Source organism: Accipiter gentilis, chromosome 25 (assembly GCF_929443795.1).
Source record: "Accipiter gentilis chromosome 25, bAccGen1.1, whole genome shotgun sequence".
NCBI classification, from domain to species: Eukaryota; Metazoa; Chordata; class Aves; order Accipitriformes; family Accipitridae; genus Astur; species Astur gentilis.
This window is the reverse complement of record NC_064904.1, coordinates 20,392,536-20,414,386: the sequence shown is the minus strand read 5'-3', so window position 1 is coordinate 20,414,386 and position 21,851 is coordinate 20,392,536. Positions and strand designations below refer to the sequence as shown.

The 21,851-nt window shown below is 38.6% G+C and overlaps 1 protein-coding gene across 12 annotated transcripts in view; it reads right to left on the bottom strand.

Annotated features, from left to right (window-relative positions):
* Positions 1-57: 57 nt before the first annotated feature.
* The window catches only part of NIN (ninein), a 65,573-nt gene continuing 43,779 nt past the window's right edge, over positions 58-21,851 (bottom strand). For 6 of the 12 annotated variants that reach the window (XM_049829003.1, XM_049829005.1, XM_049829001.1 and 3 more), the window contains 12 exons: positions 21,309-21,378; positions 20,124-20,339; positions 19,646-19,759; positions 18,436-18,558; positions 17,775-17,888; positions 16,890-17,036; positions 15,581-15,760; positions 14,891-15,040; positions 14,332-14,430; positions 10,469-10,660; positions 5,035-5,148; positions 58-4,019 (listed from right to left, as the gene is read on the bottom strand). In XM_049829003.1, coding sequence (XP_049684960.1) covers positions 3,810-4,019; positions 5,035-5,148; positions 10,469-10,660; positions 14,332-14,430; positions 14,891-15,040; positions 15,581-15,760; positions 16,890-17,036; positions 17,775-17,888; positions 18,436-18,558; positions 19,646-19,759; positions 20,124-20,339; positions 21,309-21,378 — 1,729 coding nt within the window. In that variant the 3' untranslated portion in view covers positions 58-3,809. Of the gene's footprint in view, positions 4,020-5,034; positions 5,149-7,068; positions 7,484-8,556; positions 8,604-10,468; positions 10,661-13,040; positions 13,102-14,331; positions 14,431-14,890; positions 15,041-15,580; positions 15,791-16,889; positions 17,037-17,774; positions 17,889-18,435; positions 18,559-19,645; positions 19,760-20,123; positions 20,340-21,308; positions 21,379-21,851 lie in introns of those variants that run through there. The other 6 variants (XM_049829008.1, XM_049829007.1, XM_049829009.1 and 3 more) reach the window with 6 other exon arrangements.

Here is a 21,851-nt window from a genome sequence, read left to right as displayed (position 1 = left end):
CACGGGAAGATACAGAAATACTTTCAAAAAAAGACACAAGTAGGGATCATACGGTAATTTTCTTTTATATTCTTTATAAATAATGTGTAAGTTGGTTCATCTTTCAGTTTTACATGATGTTGGAAGGACAATATATTACACCGAAACAAAACAAACTCAACAGGGAAAAAAAATAACACAATTGTTTTCTTTTATACAGAAGTCATTTGTCATGAAATGACAGCATCTGACACCAACCAGGAGACTTAACAGGTAAATGATGGAAAACCTGAGAGACAGTGATGTCATTTGCTGAAAGTAAACGAAAGGATTTTACTCTTGATAGATCCAGCCTGTCCCCTGCTCTACCTTAGATATAATCTGGCTAAAATCAAATATGTTACAATCCTTTTTTTTTTCTTCCTAATCAGAATTCAAAGAATGCAAATTTCCTTGTATTTAAAGTAGCAATTGTAGAATGTGCAACAATGTATACTTTTGTTCTAAATTGACAAGTAGCACTTCAACTGTGTGAATTTAGTACACAAAAATTTAACTTGGGGTCTCTCCTCTTCCAAAACTCCCAACCCATGATATCTATGTGCCTTTATTTTCACAGTGATTCATAAAGCAAGAGTTCAAAAGATTTAAAACACCTTCTGGTAATCAAGTAGTTAATATCTTAATTGGCAAGGCCTGTTGTATGAATGAGGCCTAGAAATTCAGTGACTTTTGACTGGTACAATACCATTAAATACTTTGGTATCTTTAAAATGCCTATACTGCATAGGAGACACATTCATGCACAAAAGACCACTAATGCTTAATAACTTACATGTTTATATGCTTATTTTCAGTAGCCTGGACTTTGTAAAACTAGCTGCTTATCTTCTGAGCTGACACAATGAACCAAGAAGCAACATGACGCTTGTTTGTAAGCAGCACTACCTTTCTCTCTGTTCCCTCCATTTGGGAAGGGATTGTCCTGAAGTGTCCTGTAGCAACAAAAATAGTACAGCACAGAAAGGCTCTAGAGTATGTAATTACAAAAGGCACTTCTGAGAATGAATTCACACAAGTATTCCAGTGAAATTGGAGTTTTGTCTAAAAAGTGTTTACCAAACATTTTCCTCCTCCTCCTCTCTCCTGTGGTTAGGTTAGTTTTTTGAAGCTAAGTGAAAGAAAAATAGAGCAAGGTAGGATAGGGTGAAAATGGGAGAAGTCAAAGTCCCTTTTCTCTGTTTCTCCCTTCTGTGCCAACATCTGGGCTCCCTTTTTGGTACTGTGCTCTAGAAATGTGTGTATGTTTGGTTTACAAGAGCCTGGTAACTACCAGGAGATTAAAAGAACTAGTTAAGTAGGCTAGCCTTTAAAATTGAATAATGTGAAATTAATTGCACAATAGTTTAAGTGAAGTACTCGTTCCCTCTGTTCAGCATTCAGACTTTGGTCACAGACCGAGCATTAGAAGTAAACCTAGGTCAAGACATGAAATAGTGTTACAATGTGCTAGCTAATCATATTTTTCCAAATACAGTTCTGATCATTTGAACTTCATTTACATTGTTTCCTAGAAGTATTCTGAAACTTTGCTAATTTCTGTAGCATAGGCGAGGTTTTAGGGTGTGCTCAATTACCATATTGCTAACACACAGCCCTGGTATGCACACACAAAGATTTATTATACCCGATACCACTTTCTGATTAATACTAAATGAAACCAGATCTCACTACTGCAAATTTCTAAAAGCTCTGATTTATCAGTGCAGTTTGTCAATTTGACACATTCCAAGTTTGTGAAAAGAATTTTTGCAGCCTCTGAATGACGGGGTATGTAAATCCCTGAATTTGAGATGACTTAGAGAAATGCCCAGTATAGGCATTTAGAATAGCATAGCAGTGAAATAAGTTATAAGGACTATACCCCAGCACACTCTTCTTACATGAGCGTATTTCCATTTCCACTATATTGCCCACATAAAGCAACAGAGGAGGAGGAGGAGGAGGAGAGGGGGTCATACCCTGTATGTCTAGCTCAGTCCCTCAACCCTCCAAAATTGTCAGGTAACCACGCAGACACAGATAGCATCCCCTACAGCCACATGCTAATCAGTACTGAGTGAAAGTTGTTTTCTGTAGGTTACTCCACAGCTTGTAGGCAGTATTATCCCAGTTTCTGCGGGACTTTTGGCTCATTACAAATGCTGTCAGACTTGTCACTTTGTTAGTGGTCTCAGAGACAAAACATCTCACCCTCTTCCCCTGCATTCTCAATTCATGCATATTCAGAGAGGTCCAGTTTCAAGTATTGCCAGTATGGCCCCATTTACCAGTTTTATTTACATTGTTTAAATGTGTCTTACTGGTCTGATGGAGGCAAGGCAGTTGTAGGGCATTTTAACTATTTGCAATAATCGGTTATATACAAGCATTTGAGCATGCAAACTTATTCAGCTGCTTCTGTATCAGACCCCTCTCAGTTTTGAAGGTGTTCCCAGAGAACTTACATTTCCCCAGCCTAATTGACTCATCAAACAGGAGGTATTACCTGCCATTACAAACCTTGATGCTCTTCAACCTTCATGACTACAGCACTTCAGAGTGTTGGTCTAGGAGTACTAAGGTAAAATTTGGTTTATCTTGCTTTTCCTAATGCATATTTATCTTCATCTATTGACATTAATATCCACATTTATAACGTTGAAGGAAGCTAATTTAGGCTGTTATTCCCTGAGTTCTTCATATTCACATTGAATATGTTTCTTCACAATTAATTACAAACTTAGATTCTGTTCTAGGATCTACTACAAAAAGACAGGCCTTTCCAAATTATCGCTCGGGTCAAAACGAACACTGCATTAATGGCAGAGGTCCATGTTTGTGAGGCCTAACAACAGGATTTCACTGATGAAATCATTCAAGTCACCCTCTTCATTCTTCTGCCAGTTGTTGAACAAACATACTCCACTGCTTTACTGAATTTACAAATTATATAAACAAAACTCACATCTTCACTTCTGTTTAGTGACCCTTCCTTTCTGTACTATAACTTATTTCCACATATAAAAAAATTAAGGCCTCTACAATTTTTAAGTTGTCTGGAAGCACAGCTTAAAAAAAATATAAAAAAATAGTAGTAGTCTTTACTTGCCAGCTGGGAGATTTCTTCAGATGAAATACTGTTACACTTAGTGGGAGGCAGTAGTCTATTTACATATTTTTAAGAAAACTTTTTTTCTGAGCTACGCAGAGAAACAGCTGTGAAGACTAACCCAGAAGCCTAATGCATAAGGTGGAGCATGTTGCTTTACAGAAACCAGAATCAGTTCGCTGAACATAGACCATTAGCAGGAAAGTCTTGCTTTCAATAGCAATTATACTGACAGTGTTGAAGACTGACATGTCAACATTATTAGGTTTGGACCATGAAGTATTCTAGAAAGCCAAAAATACTTCAAAGTTTGAATTCACTAATGCAAGTTTGCATTAGACATTGGCTTCAATCTAGATAAGACTAATTGATTCAGGACAGTAAATTCAGAGTTTATATTTTAAATTAAAACCAAAGTATCAAAATAAGTTAACCTAGAAAAACACGTCTTTTTTTTTACATAGTGAAGATTACTTTTAGGCAAAACTTAGCAGAAAAACAGCCTGGGAATAAACAAAAGTTCTCTTTTGGCAGTGTCCAGTTTGGGATTTAGCTCTGTCCTCTCCTTGGAGGCATCTGTTAACTAAAATTCATCAATACAAAAAGGCAACACAGTGAAAAGCTGAAATATTAACATTTCAGTAAAGTGCATGGGACTGTGGCATGCGTAATGGCTTTGCTACGACCTTATCTCGGATGCTGAGTTAAATGATGGGGATGCCAGGTTCTTTACTATTCTATTGAGGTTGGCGATTTTTTCTTCTAATAAATAGTTTTTCCTTTCAGCAGTTTTCTGCCGCTGTTCTGTCATCTCCAAAGCCTTCAGCAGTTGTGCATTCTCAACATAGAGATCCTTGACCATTGCATCTGCTTTAGTGTTCTTGGAAAGCTGAATTGTGAATAGCAGATAATTACTCAACAAATTAAAAGCAAAATAAAAATAATTAAAAGCAAGAACAGTGCTGGGAAAGTAGGTGAATGTGTTTATTGTAACTCAAATACCAAAGACAACCCACCCATTCACCTTATTTTTCTTTGTTAAAAGCCTATATGCTTGTGGAGTCTTAATAGATACTACAACTATTTTGAAACTGGAAAGACTTTTTAAGGAGATCAGACAGATGATAGTGGGCTTCAAATAAATCTTGTCAGATAAGTACTGCTTTATAGCATTTGTCCTGTAAGGATAAGCCTAGTTCACAAGAGGATCCACAAGCCCAGTGATCCCACAGAGATACTTCCTACAAGGTTTGGACCACCAGCTCCTCCTATAAAACTGGGGAGAGCAGCCTAGCACTTGTCTATGTGATTTTGGGAACAGCTCTTTGGCAGAGACCCTGTGAGTATAGCACTTCCTTAACACGAAAGAGGACACTGTACCTCACTAGAAAACAGATACTGTTATCACGTCACACCTGTCTTAGTGTTCAAAAGCCACCTTTTCCTATGCTGTTGAGGACTTCTGAAGAAGGCAGACCAGGGCAAGCACAAAAACCCCAAAACCATGTCAAGCAAAGGGTGCGTTGGGGCAGGGGGCATCAGGAAAGCAACAACTGTACAGTAATCCTGTCTGTACTCTTCAGGAAATTCTTTTTCCTCCTTTTCTAAGCAACTTTTCCAGTTAGGATACTTGGCCAGAATTTGATGTTTGTTTCCCGACTTTAAATGCATCAGCATGCCAAACAAGCGTAGCTTTTAGGAAATTAGTGAGTGGGGGATTCAGTCCCCAATTTGAAGTTTCAGGAATTTGGGGGCAAATATGCTGTACTTTAGCTCAGAAGCATTAAACTAAAGGAAAGCACCTTTAACTTTATTCTAAGCAAGAATGGTTTGGCAGCTTTTACCCACTTCGTTGTTTACAGAAGTTATGGGGACAATTTGAGGAAGAGAGTAAGAATGCTTACTTGTTCTTTCAGCTGATTTACTTTATCTTGGAGAAGCCTCTTCACAAGCCTTAGTTTCTGCTCAACATCCATCATACGTTCTTCCATCATTTTTAGAAGCTGCTCATGACCCCCCTGGAAAGCAACATTTATGTGAGAATCAGTTAACAAAAATCAGTTCACATTCACCAGTCTCCTTTTTTTCAGTTTATGCTTAAGAAAGTAGCTGGCACTCCACATTTGAGTCTATTTTAAAGAGTCAACTGAACTAATAAACCATTCGTGGAAGCAAGATGTTATGGCAACACTTAAAGGGCACTCACAGCATTGAATTAGTTTTCCAAGTCTAAGTTACACTTGAGATTACCCAATCTAAGAAAAATTGAGATAAAATTCTAAATTCTGTCTTGACTGTGATAGATCTGGATAGTCCCTTTTTCTTGTTCTTAGGTGCTGCCATATTTCTGTTGAATGTGGCAAACAAAATACTGATCAAAATCTTAACAACTTTAGAAAAAAAATATTTCAGATGAAGTCATAAGAGCATGTTAGTTTGACAGTAAAACTCTCCCATGCCAAAGTCCCTTTGCAATTGAGTAATATCCTAAAAGAGCAAAATTTGGTTTTTTTTTACTTTTTTTTTTTTTTTTAAAGAATAGTTGTTAACTAAATGTTTCCAAACAGTAACTCTAAAATGTTTTTTACTCTTTTTATTCAGTGAGGTAACAAACACTCTAACTAAAAGCAGAGTAGCTCAGTGTCATGAGAGCGCCTGTTACACCAATGGTTTATGAAATTTTCCCAAATAAATTAGAAACACAAGGAACTACAAGAAGGGTTGTATTTGGGAACTTTAGACACTGACTACAGGGAAGGGGATTCTCTATTTTAATGCTAGTTTGTTACTCTAATTCTAGAAAGTCATCTGATACGATTAACTTTGAGAAAGCACTAACCTTGTCCCCAAAACAAAATACCTTCAAAACCAAAGTATGTTCACAGATGTGGGGGAGGATAAATGAAAAACTGAGGGAGGAGGGTTTCAGGTAGTTAGTTGCTCATCTAAACCACTGTAGAAAGATCCTCTTAGGGAATTGACTGAAGTCCACTCAACTTTTTATTTGTAACACCAGAAACTCCTTAGTCTATGTATGACTTTATGTGACCACTTAGCTTGTGAAAAAAAAATTTTGAAAAACGTTAGTCATATAGAAAGCGGTTTTACAGTATTGCTGGACTAGATATTTTTCCAGATTAAAAAAGGTACTACTAAGCAGAACTTGCAGGGGACATTCTAGCCAAGTTATCTTGAGCTATCTTTTGTAATTCGATTGGAATTCAAAAACATGGCTGACTATTACACATCATATTGGTTGCAGGAGCCTTGAGTGAGTAGGTAAGTGGAAACTAAGAATTACAGTGGTCTCAATACCCGTGAACCCGTTTTTGGCTTAAAGCTGATTTGAGAATGTTCTGTCTAACTTCATATTATTTCATGTTTAATGGGAGAAGCCAGCTCAAGCATTAGCTGTAAGGTCATTAGAAAGACAGGAGGAAAAAAAAAAATCCTTGAAAGCAAACAGCTGACATGGTTCATGGCTCTTAATGAGAAAAATCATAGGCCTTAAAGAGGTGTTTTTCTGACCTCTTAAAGTATTAAAAAATCTAGTTTAATCTAGTAATTTGAGACAAAAGAAAAACCACCAAGGAATGTTATCCAAGAAACGAGTGTGTTAATAATTTTCCCTTTTCTGGCACTGCCTTTTTAATTTACGGCCACAGCAGTAGAACATGCCCATGTACTATGCGAATTCTTAAATGTGCAGGTACAGCTGCTGAAGAGAAGCAGAGTATCTGTACTTAAGTATATCCTGTATTACAAATCTTTTCCAGAAGTCCTGATATGACAATCCTCAGTATCAAAGACAAATATTTTGTCTAAAATTTATTAATTCTTGTTCATAAAGCTGAAACTATTGATACTATTAAGACAAGAGACATTATGTTTAAAAAAAATTTTATTTTTCATTTACATCAAAAAAGTCATCTTTCCCTGTTAAAAAGTTTATACATCTTATACAAAAATGCAGTATAAATACCCCAGATTTTCTTCAAATCTCATATAAAATTAGTACCATTTGAGAAAAATAGTCTCTTTCCACACTGAACAACTCCACATTTTAAATAACATAAATAAAAAGTATTTGTAACAAATTAAAAAAAGACAGCTTATGAACTTTCACAAAATAGTTTCTAGACAAATAAATAGGAAATAACACTGTGGAGACTTTTTTTTTTTTGAAAAAAACACAAAATAATTTGATCCTCAAGTTTCTCAGCTTATGCCAGTTCGTGTGTTTGTGTGTGTTTATCATGGTAAGGAATGAGATCATAAGCAGCCAAGCTGTCAGAGGTGCCCGATCCTCCTGTAGGAATCTGCATGCACTGCTCGCTGCTCCGGTAGCAAGGCCTAGAGAAAGAAGGCAAGTGGGATACTTCACCCTGATATCCAGATTTTCTTTTAAATACGTATGTATACTTAGTTAAAGCAAACCACCAATACAAGCGAAGCAAGCAACACAAGACAAACAAAAACACACACAGAAGAAAACATGCAGAGTATCACATATTGTATTTCTGTAAATACTAGTATTAGCACTACACATATGCAATTGAGGAGATATTCAGGATGCATTTTCTAGATGTAAGGACTCTTCAGATGGCTCATCCCTGGTTTTGAGGGATTTAAAAAGATCAGTGGCAGTGATTAACTGCAATTAGCAAAGCAGTTAAGTTTCTTAGAGGAAATTATCTGCCACTATATATATATATGTATAATCTCACAGATTGCCAAATAGCATTTGTGAAAACTGTAGTCCAACTGACCTCCTTTGAAAACTTATTTGCATTTCTATTTTAAACCTAGTTGTAAGTCTTTTCCTGAGACAGGTGAAAAAGCCATTGGTCAGAGGTGATTTGAATTTTGAAATAAAGAGCTGAAGAAAGGGGAAGTTGAGCAACTCTAAGTACTCTGAACAAAAATATTGGTTAGCAGAGGTTCTAAGAGAACTTAGGAGAAGATGGGGTCATTAACAGGCTCCCAAATCTAGTTAGCAAGTAAGGATATGAGAACAAGTGCAGCAATTGCTACTGTGCAGCAGGTAAGAATCACAGCACTAGACACAGCAGGAACAGTCATTTGGAATTCAGAAGAGTCCAGACAGGTTAACACAGTAGAAAAGGCTCAGGAGTTTTAATTTAATGAAATTTGAACATGACAGTAGCCTTTGGAAGACAATAGCTCAAGACCAACTGTAAAATGAATAAGAGCACAGATCACCATAGCCATGATCAAAAGGCAATGAAATTTGCAAAGCGTGATGAACACAAAATAATTCCAAAAAGGAGCGGGATAACTTTGGATACCTTATTACACAGAAGGACTCGGAATCTAAGAAAGCTGCAAGGTGCAAAGCATCAGCAGCAAAACTAGGTGATTAAATTTACACAGAAAGCATGGAGATAACCTGACATTGTACTCACTGGTGAAAAGATGATGAAGAGGGATTAGGATGCAAGTTTTCAAGATGCTAAAGGGGACATTAAAATGGACATAAGCTCAACTAAATGTTAACCCTAGAAATCAGGACCATGAAGAAAAAAAAATCAACAGTGAGAATTAAAGCACGGCGTGCTTACAGAAATGTCAAAGTCGAGACAAACAAATTTGGCCTTGTTTATAGTTGTAGAATGCATGTGTTTAATAATTATTTTAGAAAGTTATCTAGTAAAGCCCATGGAAAAAGCCGTAGGGGATGTTATAAACCAGAATATCCATTCACTTTAGGCAAAAAAAAAAAAAAAAAAAAAAGAAAAAATCAACAGAAAAGAAATTAACATGATTATGTGCATTAGTGCATTGACAGCAAATATTTGCAAAGCCTCTCTGAAAGTATGTTTAAATTCATGAAGCTTTCCAGAATAAAAGCTTTTACAGGAAATGTAGAAGTGATTTATCTGTAGAACTACAAGTTCCAGGATGTGACTAGTTTGCAAATTGTTTCTCAGGCTTTCAAAGGCAAAATTACAAAGTCATCACTCCTAATGCAATACACAGCACATTCATTTGCAGATGCTACTGCTGTAATATGGCTTTTATTGATTTCAAAATTAAACTGCACTCTCTACTTTCCACTGTATGTGACCAAGTACATTAGCCTGTGGTAATCCACTTCTATCAGGACTCAGCTGAAAGGGAAAGAACCTTACAATTGATTTATTTTTACTTATCCTATATTATTTGCTGTTAAGTTCTTGTGGTGGGGGAACTTTTTGATTTTATGCCCTTCTTAAAAAAGAATCCTTATTCCAAGTTTTGGAAACTTTAGAAACTGTTACTGCATATGCTGTCTCTCCATAACACCTTTTTCCGAATACTCTATTAACACATTCAGAGGTTTTTGAGCTTCAAAGTCTTGGTCTTATTATTGGTTTTTTTTAAACTGTAACTGCAAGCTGAGTTTGAAATGTAAAGGGTTTGGTTTTTTTCTGCTAACATATTAATAAAAGCATTAGCATTTTATCTAAGTTATTTAGAGCTTTATCTTTTCTCATAAGATAAAGTTGTAATATTATTTTAAGACCTCTGGCCTGAGCCAAAGCTTTAGAGGTTGAGAGATTCGGTTACTTTTTGACGATGAGAGTCATTTGGCAAGCTTAGTCCCCAAACTTAATTTTTATATGGGAGATGAAGACTTTTCTACCTATTGCCTATCATTCAGTTTCAGCGTTGTTTTGGTTTTTTTGGCATGTAAAAGTGACTCTGCCCAATGTGTGGAATGGATGTAGTCTTCCTTGGAATTAAATTGTTTTTCCTCAGAAATGCCAATGTTGAAGTTTCTACATAATGGTAACAGTGTTCTCCAAACAATGTCTTGTCTTATGGCCAAATAATGAAGGTAGGCTGACCTTATAAAAAGGATTTATTTGTTTGTATTCTGCTCTACTACAGCTGACAGAACTCCATGTGACAGCAACAGCCCAAACTAGTATTTTGTGTGTGATGGGTATGTGCTTGTGCAATATGTAGCGTAGTGTATTTTTTTAAAACAATGGTTCCAGACATGGACATTAGGTAAAGAAAACAAAATCAAAAAACCCTCCTATAAACACTTACTGCACATTGATCAGAAGGAGAAAAGCCAGTTGAATGTGGATGGGAGTGGTTTTTTTATTTCACAAAGATTAAGAGGACTTCAGAATTAAGCTATGACTCAAGCTAAATACGCCAAATAACAAAGGTTTGTTTTATACATATCTTTGATAGAATGAATTTTAATTTTAAGTTTTGAACTGGCATAAACAGAGAACGGATCTCATCAGAATTGAAAAAAAACAAGAAAACTAACCAGATGTCCTTTTAAAGTTGTAACCCGCAGAGTAATGAGAGCTTTACCTGTTGCATGTTTGTTTCAGAGGGTCTACTTTCAAGTTCTTCCTGAAGACGTTGACTCCTCCTCTCTGCTTGTAGTAGCTGGTGTTGGAGCTGCAGGAACTGTTCCTTGGGTACCATAGCACAGCCTTGCTGCTGGAGCTCCCGGGAGTGCGGTGATTGGCTACGCATCACACTGGCGCTTGAGTGGAGCATCTGAAGAGTAAAGTAAATCAGCCATCAGGAGAAAGCAGCACTGCTGTTCATACAAGATACCTTTCAGTGATGCGCTAGACACTAGGTTACTCTTGAACAATTTCTTGTATGCAAGAGAAACTAGCCTGAACTCAGTAACAGAAGCTACATAGACGACTTTTCTCTTTCCAATGCAAAAAGATGCATCTTTACATGCAGTTCTGAAGTCTGAAGGAACCTGAGCTTTGATTTGTAATTTCAGGCCTGAATTATAAATTCACTGAATTTCTGATGAAATCCTGTCAAAGTTAAATGGGCCTGTGGTGAGCTTTAACTTAACAGTCCTTTTTAATTTAAACCTTGATCTCAGCACCTCTTCTAAAAATAGTATCCGCTTACAAAGAAAAGCACTAGCGTGAAGCAGGCTGAAGAAGGTATCCATCAGCGCTGCTTATTTCTAGTCTTTAATCTAGGATGGAGAGATAACATTCGCAAAAGCAAAACAAATTTTCGATGTAACGTATGACAACTTAAGTAATTTGATGCCAGCTGCTATATTACATTCAGAATTCAGTATTTAGAATCCCATGTGTCCTCATGTTCACTACTAGCTGTAGAAATTTTAAACACATTTTATAATTTTCATTTCGAGACACGCCACAAGCAGAGTTTGATAGCAAGTCTGGAGCCCTCCTGAGTGTCTGTGCTGCATAAGCAAAAGTATACACAGAGGGGTCCTTGAGATATGTAGTAATCTGAAGTAGTTTAATTCCAAATTTAAGTCTTGCTTTTCTTAACAAAAAGGTTACCAAATGCATCAGCAAGTCTATGTAATGTACAGGTAGTACATACCAACAAATAGCTTGTGCATAACAGTTGCCCTTTGTGAAGTTACACTACCAGAGGAGTCTTTTAGTTGATAAACGTAGGCATCTCATGTGGGACAAAGGGATTGCATTCCTAATAGTCCTTGCTACAGCAAAAAGAGCACCTCAGAACAGATTTGTCCCAAGTGGTTTAGCTTCCCCACATCATTTAAGTGCTGCTCCCAAGCAGACCTATGACAGTTACGGGGTGAAGGTGGCTAGAAAAGAGGCATTTCTGGCATTGCCTTACTATGGTAGCATTCCAACCACAAGAGTCCAAGTTCAATAAACTGGCCCAGCATTAGATGAACTTTCGGACAATATTAAGAGCTAAGATAGTCACATGAAACAATTTAGCATTTTTCTAGACTAAAAGTAAAATGCAGGTGAGACTAGATCACAGTTGTAATAGTTTATAATACTAAAAAAAGACCAGAACTGTACAATAAAAACGCCCAGTGTTTCAGACAAGCTGATCTGCAGCTTGAATTTCCATAAGATGAGTAGTTTCTTCCCGTAAAGTTCAGTTGACCACATAATAAAATTCTCACCCTTTATCTCAAAACCATTACTCTGTTCCTGTAGGAAGAGGCATATAGGATCCTGTTAGTGATTTTAATTTTCCTTCCACAAGTGGTAGGATTAAGGCCTCAATTCTTAATCGTACTTCAGTTATTGAGTTCATCTACAACATAAACAGCTATAAGCATTTTCCATAATGGTGCCTGTCTTCTGGCTGTGTTGGCATCTGTACATCTCTGCTGGCCCAGGTAAACAGAAAATAGGTTTATGAGTACTTTAAAATAAAGCTATTTGTATTTTTTTAAGCTATCAGAAGGTTCTTTTGTATCAACTTGTCTGTAAAGGAGCTATTCTTTTACTGACAATATAAACAGTGAAAATAATGAGCTTTTGATGGAATTTGTTTAGGGTTTCCTGTAATGTTGTGAAGCACATGAGTATGAAATGAAAGAGCTGAAGAAACAGTCAATTAATGTTAACAGCATCTTAAAAATAAATTCCAATTGCATGGCTAATGAAAACAATATAGTCTTGCTGTATTCATCTGTGGAAGAAAGTGGAACAAACATGAACTTGCTAAACTATTAGGGATGACACTGAGTGTGATCACGTATTGGTTAATATTAAGGAAACATTTGACAGTCTAGTGAAAAAGCATGCAGATATCAGAGGTAAATATGCAAACACCTTCAAGCCTCACAGTCAATGGGTTAGAAGGAAAGGGTTGAGCCACTTTTCATTTTCTTATGATCAGTTTAATTCTTATGCAATTGGTTATTTCTCTCCATTTTCATGGCAATGCCTTAGAAGCATGTAACTTTGCGGTGTACAGAATCAAATTGCACGATATACTAGCCACGAAGAAGTTAGTGCGGCTGTCAAAGTAAAAATTTTACATTAAAATGAATAGTGGCGGCTTTACTTAAAAGATGCATGAAATAAAAAAAAGAATCCATAAAAGAAAGAAATGTTTTCTCCATGCTATGGTAGTACATTGAAAACGATTGCTCTACCTTCGCACACTATTTCAGAAAGAGAACTGCACCCTTCTCTGCTAGTTCCAACCACTGAGTTCTAGACAGGTTAGCCACGAACAAAAGGAGAACAGGCACAAAAGAGAAAGTTAGAAGTCATAAAGTGCTACGTGAATGTTATACACACCTGCTGGGAAAATGTTATCAGGAGTAACAAGAGTCCTGCATGTTTGAAATACAAATTTTAGGAGAAAACGCAGTTCCATGCTTGGTGTTTACGCTAAAGGGTTTAACAGCGTTTGGAACTTTCCCAGAGCTTAATTAAGACTATATAAATAAAAGGGCAGGGCATATAAACAGTCTTTTCAGTAATTTTTCAAAAGCTCATCTTGTCTAATCAAGTTTTTACAATTTTACAACTAATTACATAGTAGATTCGGCATAACATGTTTCCCATTTGCTCTCTTGATGGAAAACATGAAGTCCTTTAATAAACAGTGTTTTAAAAGCCTCATCTAGCAGATGCTTTGGTTTATGGAACAAGTCAAAGTTGTGGTGGTTTTGGTTTGTTTGGTTTTGTTTGTTTGTTTGTTTTTAAATATAATATTATGTTTTAAACTGAATTTCAGGACCTCAAGTTTAGGCAAGACGGCTGAGAGACAGCTCTGAGGTCTAGCCTGACCTTAAGGGATACACTCACTTAATATAGTTAAGCTTGCCCGTTCCTGTAAGCAAGGACACCTAAGAATTATGCAGTTTTCATAACATCCAGCATAATCTGTCTCCAGCAGTATTGAACAACCATCCACATTTACAGCAGGCTTTGGAAGAATGTCAACTGAAGTTTTCACTCATGCCTTTAGATTAACAGAAAGTTGTGTAAATAGTTATTCTATCATGATCTAGATAAAATAGCAAGGCTTAAATTCAGCAAATTATTCCCATAGTAAATAAGAACAGGTTTCTACATTAAGAGCAGCATTATGCAAATACTAGTGAGGAAAACTTGAGGTTACATGTTTTTGGAAAGAAGAGGAAAGTGTTAGCCTTGCCTCAAGCACAGTAACAAATTTCTTTGCTATTTGATTTTATATCCAAAGCCTTATGTGAGTTACGATAAACCACAACGTGCTTCAGAGAAGCGTGTTTGTTACACTAACATCTTGATCATGAAAGATGAGATTAGGCAATAAGGGAGATTAATTCTTCTCGTTTCAATTTTCTCTGTACCTACACATCTAGAAGTTGTTTTTAAATAAATTCATGGATTCAGTGAGATAGTGATAAAGCCCCACACTATTCAGTACAGTCAACACTGATTGACAAGTACCTCCATTAACTGATCATCCAGTTTGACTTGCTTTTTTCTCAGCCCTTCATTTTCTGAGCTGGTTTCCAGTTCACGTTCAAGAGAATTCATCTGACTGATCTATTAAAGACAAGAAGTTTCCTTAGAAAGATTAAAACACATAAGTATTTGGACAAGTGTAAGGCTTTGCTGAAAGCGATGTCTAAGACACAAGTTTCAAAGATGTCTGACACAAGTTTCAAAGAATAGGCAGGGTAACTAATTTTTGATTCAAGAGTGGTAATGCTAGCATACAAGCACTGTGTATGGCAGAGCACTCGAGCAGGCTGCGTTTTGTTGATGGTTCCCATTTCTACCACTGAACTGTTCGTACAGACTAGAAGTCCTGCAGCACATTGGCACAGACTTCCACCCTGCACGCTCTGCTGAAGCACAGAAGACAGTCAGTTCCTTCAGACAGGGATTCGTAAGAGAAAGAACGCAAAGCTCAGAGTAAAAGAAGAAAATTACAGCTTACCGCATTAGCTCTTAGAGGGGGAAAGTACTGCATTGAGTCATGTATTTACCATCTAAAACTAACCTTCCTGTTTGCAGATGACAACTCCTTCTGAAGCTGTTCACACTCTCTCTTCAAGCTTAATTTCTCTTGCTCTATGGCTTTGACGATACCTGACTGGTTTTGATGCTTTTGGTGCTTTAGGGAAAGGATAGTAGATTCCAGCTGTCGGATCTAGAGAGACCAGAGATGAACAAGTGAGGAAAGACGTTCTGGACCATTCAAAAAAATCAAATTGCATCTACTTCATCTAAAATACCGAGTTACCAACTGATTTCAGACTCATAGCAGATTCTGGTGCATTTTTGAAATTTTAGCTTCGAGCAAAAGGTCTTTCCCTTCCTCTTCCCCACAATCTGCCTAATAACTGTGAGCCAAGAAACTGGACATGAAAAATGCTTGGAATATTACAAAGTTTTTACGAAAGAAAAAAAATGGAAGGGTGTTAACTGAAAGTCAGACCAGAATCTTAGAGAAGAGTTATCAGGATTTTCTTTTAAAAAGAGCTGTCTGAAACATCATAAGACTGTCTGCACACTTAGCGCAGATATAAAGGAAAACTGTTCCGTTTTGCATTCTTTCTGCAAATGTTTCTTCTCAAAACTAACGAGCAACATTCCTCTCCTGTATTACCCACTGCAGAAGAAGAACCATTACGTTTTGCCCAGCAGGCAGGGACCGCTTCTGTGATCTGTCACAGCTTGCTCGGGTTACCTTCTCCCTGGAGTGAGCCAGGTCTGTCTTAGCGCTCTGGACTTCTCTCTGCAGCCTCTCATTCTCCTGCCTGAGCAGCTGCTGCTCCTGTTGCGTCAGCTGGTCCAGTTCATCCCAGTGTAGCTGCCTGTGTTGGTCCTGCAGCCCTGAGGAAGGCACAGCCCGTTCTAGAACCCGATTCTTAAGACAGACAGAATTGCAGGGTTAGGCCTTAAACAAAGAAGCAGACGTTTTCTCTATTCAGGTGGGTTTTAAGTAGGCTTTCAGTAACTGCAGACTCTAAAGTCACAGGATTCCCATCTTCCTCCCAGCCTACACACTGTTTTCCACTAAGAAACCCAACATGCTAATCACAGTGCAAACCCAAAGTGCTTCCCTTCGCTAAAATCATAGATAATAGCTGCGCGCCAGAATGGTTGATATGAGCGCACAGAGTTCAACAACACAAAAAAGCAATTTGTGCTCCATTTCTTAGCCTCATCAAGCAAATAATAGAACCCAGTATTATATATTATTCAGTAATAGCTGTAATTTAGTTCCTGTTGTACGATTCTGAAACAGCCTCTTTTCCATGTGGACATTAAATATTCCTTAATTACACAGCAAACAAGCCAAATTACTAACTGAATTCATAATACCAATCCCAAGACTGCTGTCTACAACCTCCTTCAGTTACAGTTGCTCATCAGTTAAGAGAGGCTGATATAATACTGTGCCTTTCAAAACCAAGTTGGACTGAAAATTAGATCCCCCTGTCAATTACAAGTTTGACTGTTAATACATTTATAGATTTGATGGGTGTAAATTCATACATTCTCCACAGATTTTTTTATCCCCCCCACCAATAAAAGATTTCTTTCAGGGAAGAATGGAGACTCAGGAGACGGACTGACCATTGCCTGTCCTCACGTTCAAAAATTAAAATAAGTTTTTGAAAAGTAAGTTTACAATCTGCACATTCTATACAATCCAACAAGACTAATTACAGTTAACTATTTTAAAATGGAAAACTACTAAATACAGAAAACATCGTTAAAATAGGACTTTTTTTGCACCCACCTCCTTTCAGCCTTTTTTTTTTTTAAATTATTAGCTTTCTATCACTTGTTTTAAAAAAAAAATAATATCAATAGTTGCATAACTCAGTCTACTTGCTCAAGCCTGCAGCACCATTTGTGTCTTTTTAATGGACAAGCCAACCTAAAGAAATAAGTTGGCTACAGCAGCAGGCTACGGAAGAGCAGCGGCTAGCGTCCCTAAACCCTGGCACGCAAAGCTGACTGACTTTGAGGCACGTGAAGTCCATTACCTTTTCATTGGCATTCTGCAGTTGCTTGTGCAAAGACACCACTTCTTGTTTAAGAGTTTCCTTCTCCTGTTGCATCACCCGTAAGTCCGACTTTAGTCGGGACATTTGAAGGTTGGTGTTTTGCAGCGTTTCATCGAGACTCTGAACCTGTAACGAGCAGGAACAGAGCTTGGCATTTGCTGGACTGAGATTTCTTGTAAGCTTGGTCTGCTAGGATGTGTACGCACCACATCTCACACGTATTTTAGGATCTCTGATGGAAGGAGCGAAGAAGTTATAACGCTGACGTTAAAAACGCTAAAGCCTCCTTTAAAAACGCTAAATGATTTTCTGACTTTCTGTTCCAAATTAGTAGCCATCCACTTTGAATGCAGCCACAACACTGCATTCAACAGAGACGCATTTTCCAGCCCCGAATACATATTGCAGTATGCTGGGAAGAGAAGATTTCTCTTGAATTATTTATTTTTCCTGGCAGCCCGTGGTCAACAAGAAACCCCAAGTGTAATCAGCCAAGCAGATAGCCATTCCTTCCCCGCCCCTGCCTGGCGAGAGGTGAGCCACTGCCAGGAGAGCGGAGAGCAACAGCAGAGTCTCTCTGCAGTATTTTAGGAATAACTGGGCAGAATGAATTGGCAAAAGGAACTCGGCTGTGGATGCAAAACAACATAGATTATTCGCAGGGAAGAAAGTACCTCATTGCATTTAACAAGTTTCCTCTTGTTCTTTAAGAAGGTCACTTTGAAAGCCCATCAAAGCGGCCATTCTTAGCTGCATGACAGCTTTGCACACATGAGAAGAGGGCTGGTTTTTTATGAAAAAAGCACTACAAGAGACTAAAAAAATGCTTTTGATCCAGGGCTATAACAAACCCCACCATTATACCTTCTCTTGCGAGACCGTGAGCTGTGTTTTCAGTGTCTGACTCTGCTGTTCCCAGGACTTCTGCTCCTGCTTCAAGCTGCCAATTGCATTCTCTAAGCAGCTTGCTTTAGCTACCTGAAATAAGATTACATCGGTAAGCCTGACTCGTTCAGGATTTTCTTTAACTCTATTTGACTTGAAGAGTTAAGCTAGAGGGAGTTACGGCTACGCAAAGAAAATGCAGGAGAGCAAAAAAACCCCTCAGCTCCCAGCCCCAATCTCCACACAACGGGATCATTATTTATAGCATGCATACTAGTTACTCCGCTCGAGTTCAGAGTTACAGTATATTAGAGTTGCAATAAAAGTGCAGGAACACTGTCTTCCTTGTCCTGCTGCTATATTTATACCCAGGCCTCTGTTCCTTGCAATGTTTGGAATTTTCTGCATAATCAAATTACAGTAAAGCTGTGCTCCAGAATTTAAGCTTTCTCTTTAAGACCAGCTAGGAAAAAAGGCAGTGGCAATTAAGCCTTTATCTGGCTTGAAGGTAGGAAAAAACCAATACCCCAAACAACAAACCAATGTAGTTTTACAGTTCAGGGTGATACAGATAATATAAGAATTTTAACAGCCCGTTACAGCAGGTAGGTAGTGATGTGGATTTGCTGCTCTTTCTTACCTTATCAATACATCTGTTTAATTCCTCACTCAGGGCTTCTTTTTCTTTCTGCAGCTTTTCATTTTTAGTAACTAAGCTCGAAACTTCATTTTGAAGGTCAGAGAGATCAGGACATCTGGGCAGCTGTGGAAAACAAGCCCTCACAGTCACATTTCTGTGCCGTTTCAGAATTTTGCACACAAGTGTTACACAAAGCTTTCTCTTCTGCTCCCGGCCGAGCATCCCACTCCGGATAGAGCGGACGAGAGGAGCGTACTCCAGTTTGGTACGAATGACCACACGAGTATCGTTCATATGACCCAAGGCATCCTTCCTGCCACAGCAGTGCTGAGGATTCCCAGTGGCCCTGTGATCCCTCAGATTTGCTTTAGGGCTGGGCTTTCTCTGCCTCTTCTGTGAAAGGGGAAAAATTACTGTACTGCTGACTTCTGATCCTTTTCCCCTTTGACACAGTGCTTTAGCTTAACACTCTGCCTTCTCCTGCGCTGTTCTGTCTTTGCTCAATCTTCTGTCTTTAATTACACTCAAGTCACAATCCACTCTTTACTGAATAAGCCTCATCTGCTTTTGCTTTTTAAGACCATTATCTATCCTAAGCATTGGGTGCATCAAATGAGTGCTTTACGCTGTAAAGAAAATTACTTTGAGGAACCCTAATCAGGAGAGCTAAACTAATTTGTAGCCTTCATTATCTATGTTTATTAGCATATATTTACAGCCAATTGAGCCACACTTATACAGGCAACAACCAAGCCCTCCAGGCAATTATCCTCCAAAGTTGTGAGACGTCTCCAGATGGGTTTAGCAACAAGAATTCTCCAAGAGGACATGCTGGAAGAGACCGGTCCTTAAATGGAGCTACGTGGGTATTACCAGTTACACAGGAAAACGTTCCCCTGTCTATCCCGTCTGCACAAACTAGAAAAGCCCTGTCTGTTCCTTGTTTAGAGCTTTAAATCTTTGTCTTCACTGTCAAAGCCCGTCTTTGTAGATCCACTACTCCGGAAGACCTTTTGGCAAAAGCTAAGTTAAACCAACCTTATTTGAACAATTGTGCATTGTGCCCAGAGACTGTTTCAGGAGGATTTATACTCCCCTACTGTTGTGACCTTTCTTTAAAGAAATTAACTATTTCCAACTCAGGCAAGAGAGCAGGGCACGGTAAGAGACAGCCAGCATTATCTGATGGCACTCAAATAGGACACCATACCGGTTTTGTCTTCTCGAGTTCCTGCTTGAGGATGTGGTTCTCCTGCTCCAATATATGAGCTTGAACCTTCATTTTTGACAGCTCCATTTCCAAGGAAGACACCATATTTGATGACTGCAAAAAAGAAAAGACTCAGATTTCAACTTAGGAGACAGGCAAAGTAACAAAGATTAACCAGAGGATGCTGCAGCCAGTGACATGGGTTACAGCTGGGATGGCACTGGACTGAACAGAACAGGCATGCTGGAAAATGCAGCTAAATATTGAGCATCACTAAGCTCCGTGTTCAAGACAAACCTGCACAGTTCTACCTCCCTGCTTTTGGTTGCTGCCATGCTTACCTTCCACCCTACTGCCGCATGCATGTACCTTTGCAGCTAGTACTTAGGGAAGTTCAGCTTTGAAAGACCACCACAGCACCTCTCCATTCCTAAAAGTTCAATTGTTTCATACCGTTAGAGACAGCATAATCCCGTACCTTTACTTTGGAGTTTTCCAGTTCCTCTTTCAGTACCAGTCTCTCCTTTTCCCATTCTTCCAGAGTACATTTTCCCACTTCCCTTTCCTTTTGCTTGAGCACCTTTGCCAGCTGTTGATTAAGATCCTGCACATCTGCTTGATTTTTGGAGTTCCTCTGGCTAAGTTCTGTATTTTCGGAGTCCAGCTGCTGGTTCCTGGTCTTCAGATCTGCTACCTGAATCGGGACAGCAGTGTCAGTCATGACTGCTTTTACACTGGGGATGAGATCTTTTTTTAAAACATTTCCTTTCTATTGAGATGATTAAAAAGCCTGACAAGTGTCACTCCAATTCAATGGTGACTCTGAGCAGCGGGGCATAGCTGTTAACTGTGCTCTGTGTCAGTCATGACCCCAGTAGCACTGCTTGCTTGATTTCCCTATAGCTGTTTAACTTGCTCCATGCCCTAATTTTAGGGTAGAACCGTATTTAGGAGTAGGAATCCTCCTGATGGCCTGTTGCACGCACGGTCAGCCTCACAAACGGTTAATTTCTCATAATTGGCCTCAATTATAGCAGTGACGATATCAGTCATCTGGCACGGCACTCTGTTCCTCCTTCCCTTTGCCATGCTGATGTATATTTTGAGAGTTTATGCTGGTGAGCTAGTAGATTATTCTGAGCAAGTAGAATTTTAGTAAGCAATACTAAGAGGGACATGAATGTAAGAGCTACTTAAACCTTCTACTTTGCCTAGCATAACAAGCCACCCTTAAAATAAAAGTAGCAGTCTCATGGATACAAGCAAAGGGTCACGGCTGGCAGCATTCCTAGACCCCGCTAACTGGGAAAAAAGTAGAGGCTGAGTCACATAACCTCTGTTTCCCATGGGCTGCTGCAGAGCATTACCCACAAAGACTACAAAAGAAAGATTTTTAACTTTATATTTCTATTAAATACACTGTCCAAGCTGACTATGGAAAGTGCTCTCAAGTCCGTAAGCTAGATCGTTACCGTAGTGTTACAGTTGTCTTCTGATCAGGTCAAACAAGCCTCATATCAGTCCCAAACACTTAATGAGAACAGTTATTAAAAAGTTTATGAGTATATAATGGTAATTTTCTACTGCCTTTTTGACCATCTAAGGAACAGCTTTTACACAGTGATGACTTCTACAGAGAAGGTTATGGGCTCAGTCCACATACCTGCTTTTTCAGGTTGTCAACCATCTTCTGTACAGCCACTTTCTCCTTTCTCACAGCCTCTATCTTTTGCCTAAGGAAAAATGAAAGCTCATTAACATTAGGGTCACTTCTTAATATACACTCCTAGAAGAATGGTCTGGTTTTTGAATGGCAATTCTGGATATTTATTTATTGCTTAGCATCACTGTTTTGCATAGGCTTGGCAAGCGCTCAGTTCCGCGGAGTACCCCATATGTAGTTCTTTTCCAGAAGGGAAGAATCCTCCCGGGATCACGGATAGTTATCTACTTGCAAAAGACCAAGTCACTGAAACGCTCTGCCACACCGTACATCTTCCTGCCTTTTCTAAGGCTCCCCCAGCCCAACAAGCTCTGCCTTTGCTGAAGCAAGAAGAATTGCGTCAGGTCAGCTCGTCAGTAGGTCCTGTGTTTGTACGTGTTACTGGGTCATCTCAACTCCGACGGCGAAGCCCCTGCTTTGGCTCTAGGAACGGGCAGGACAAGCTGGGGCAGGTGGAAGGGATGAGGAATAGACTGTCAGGCA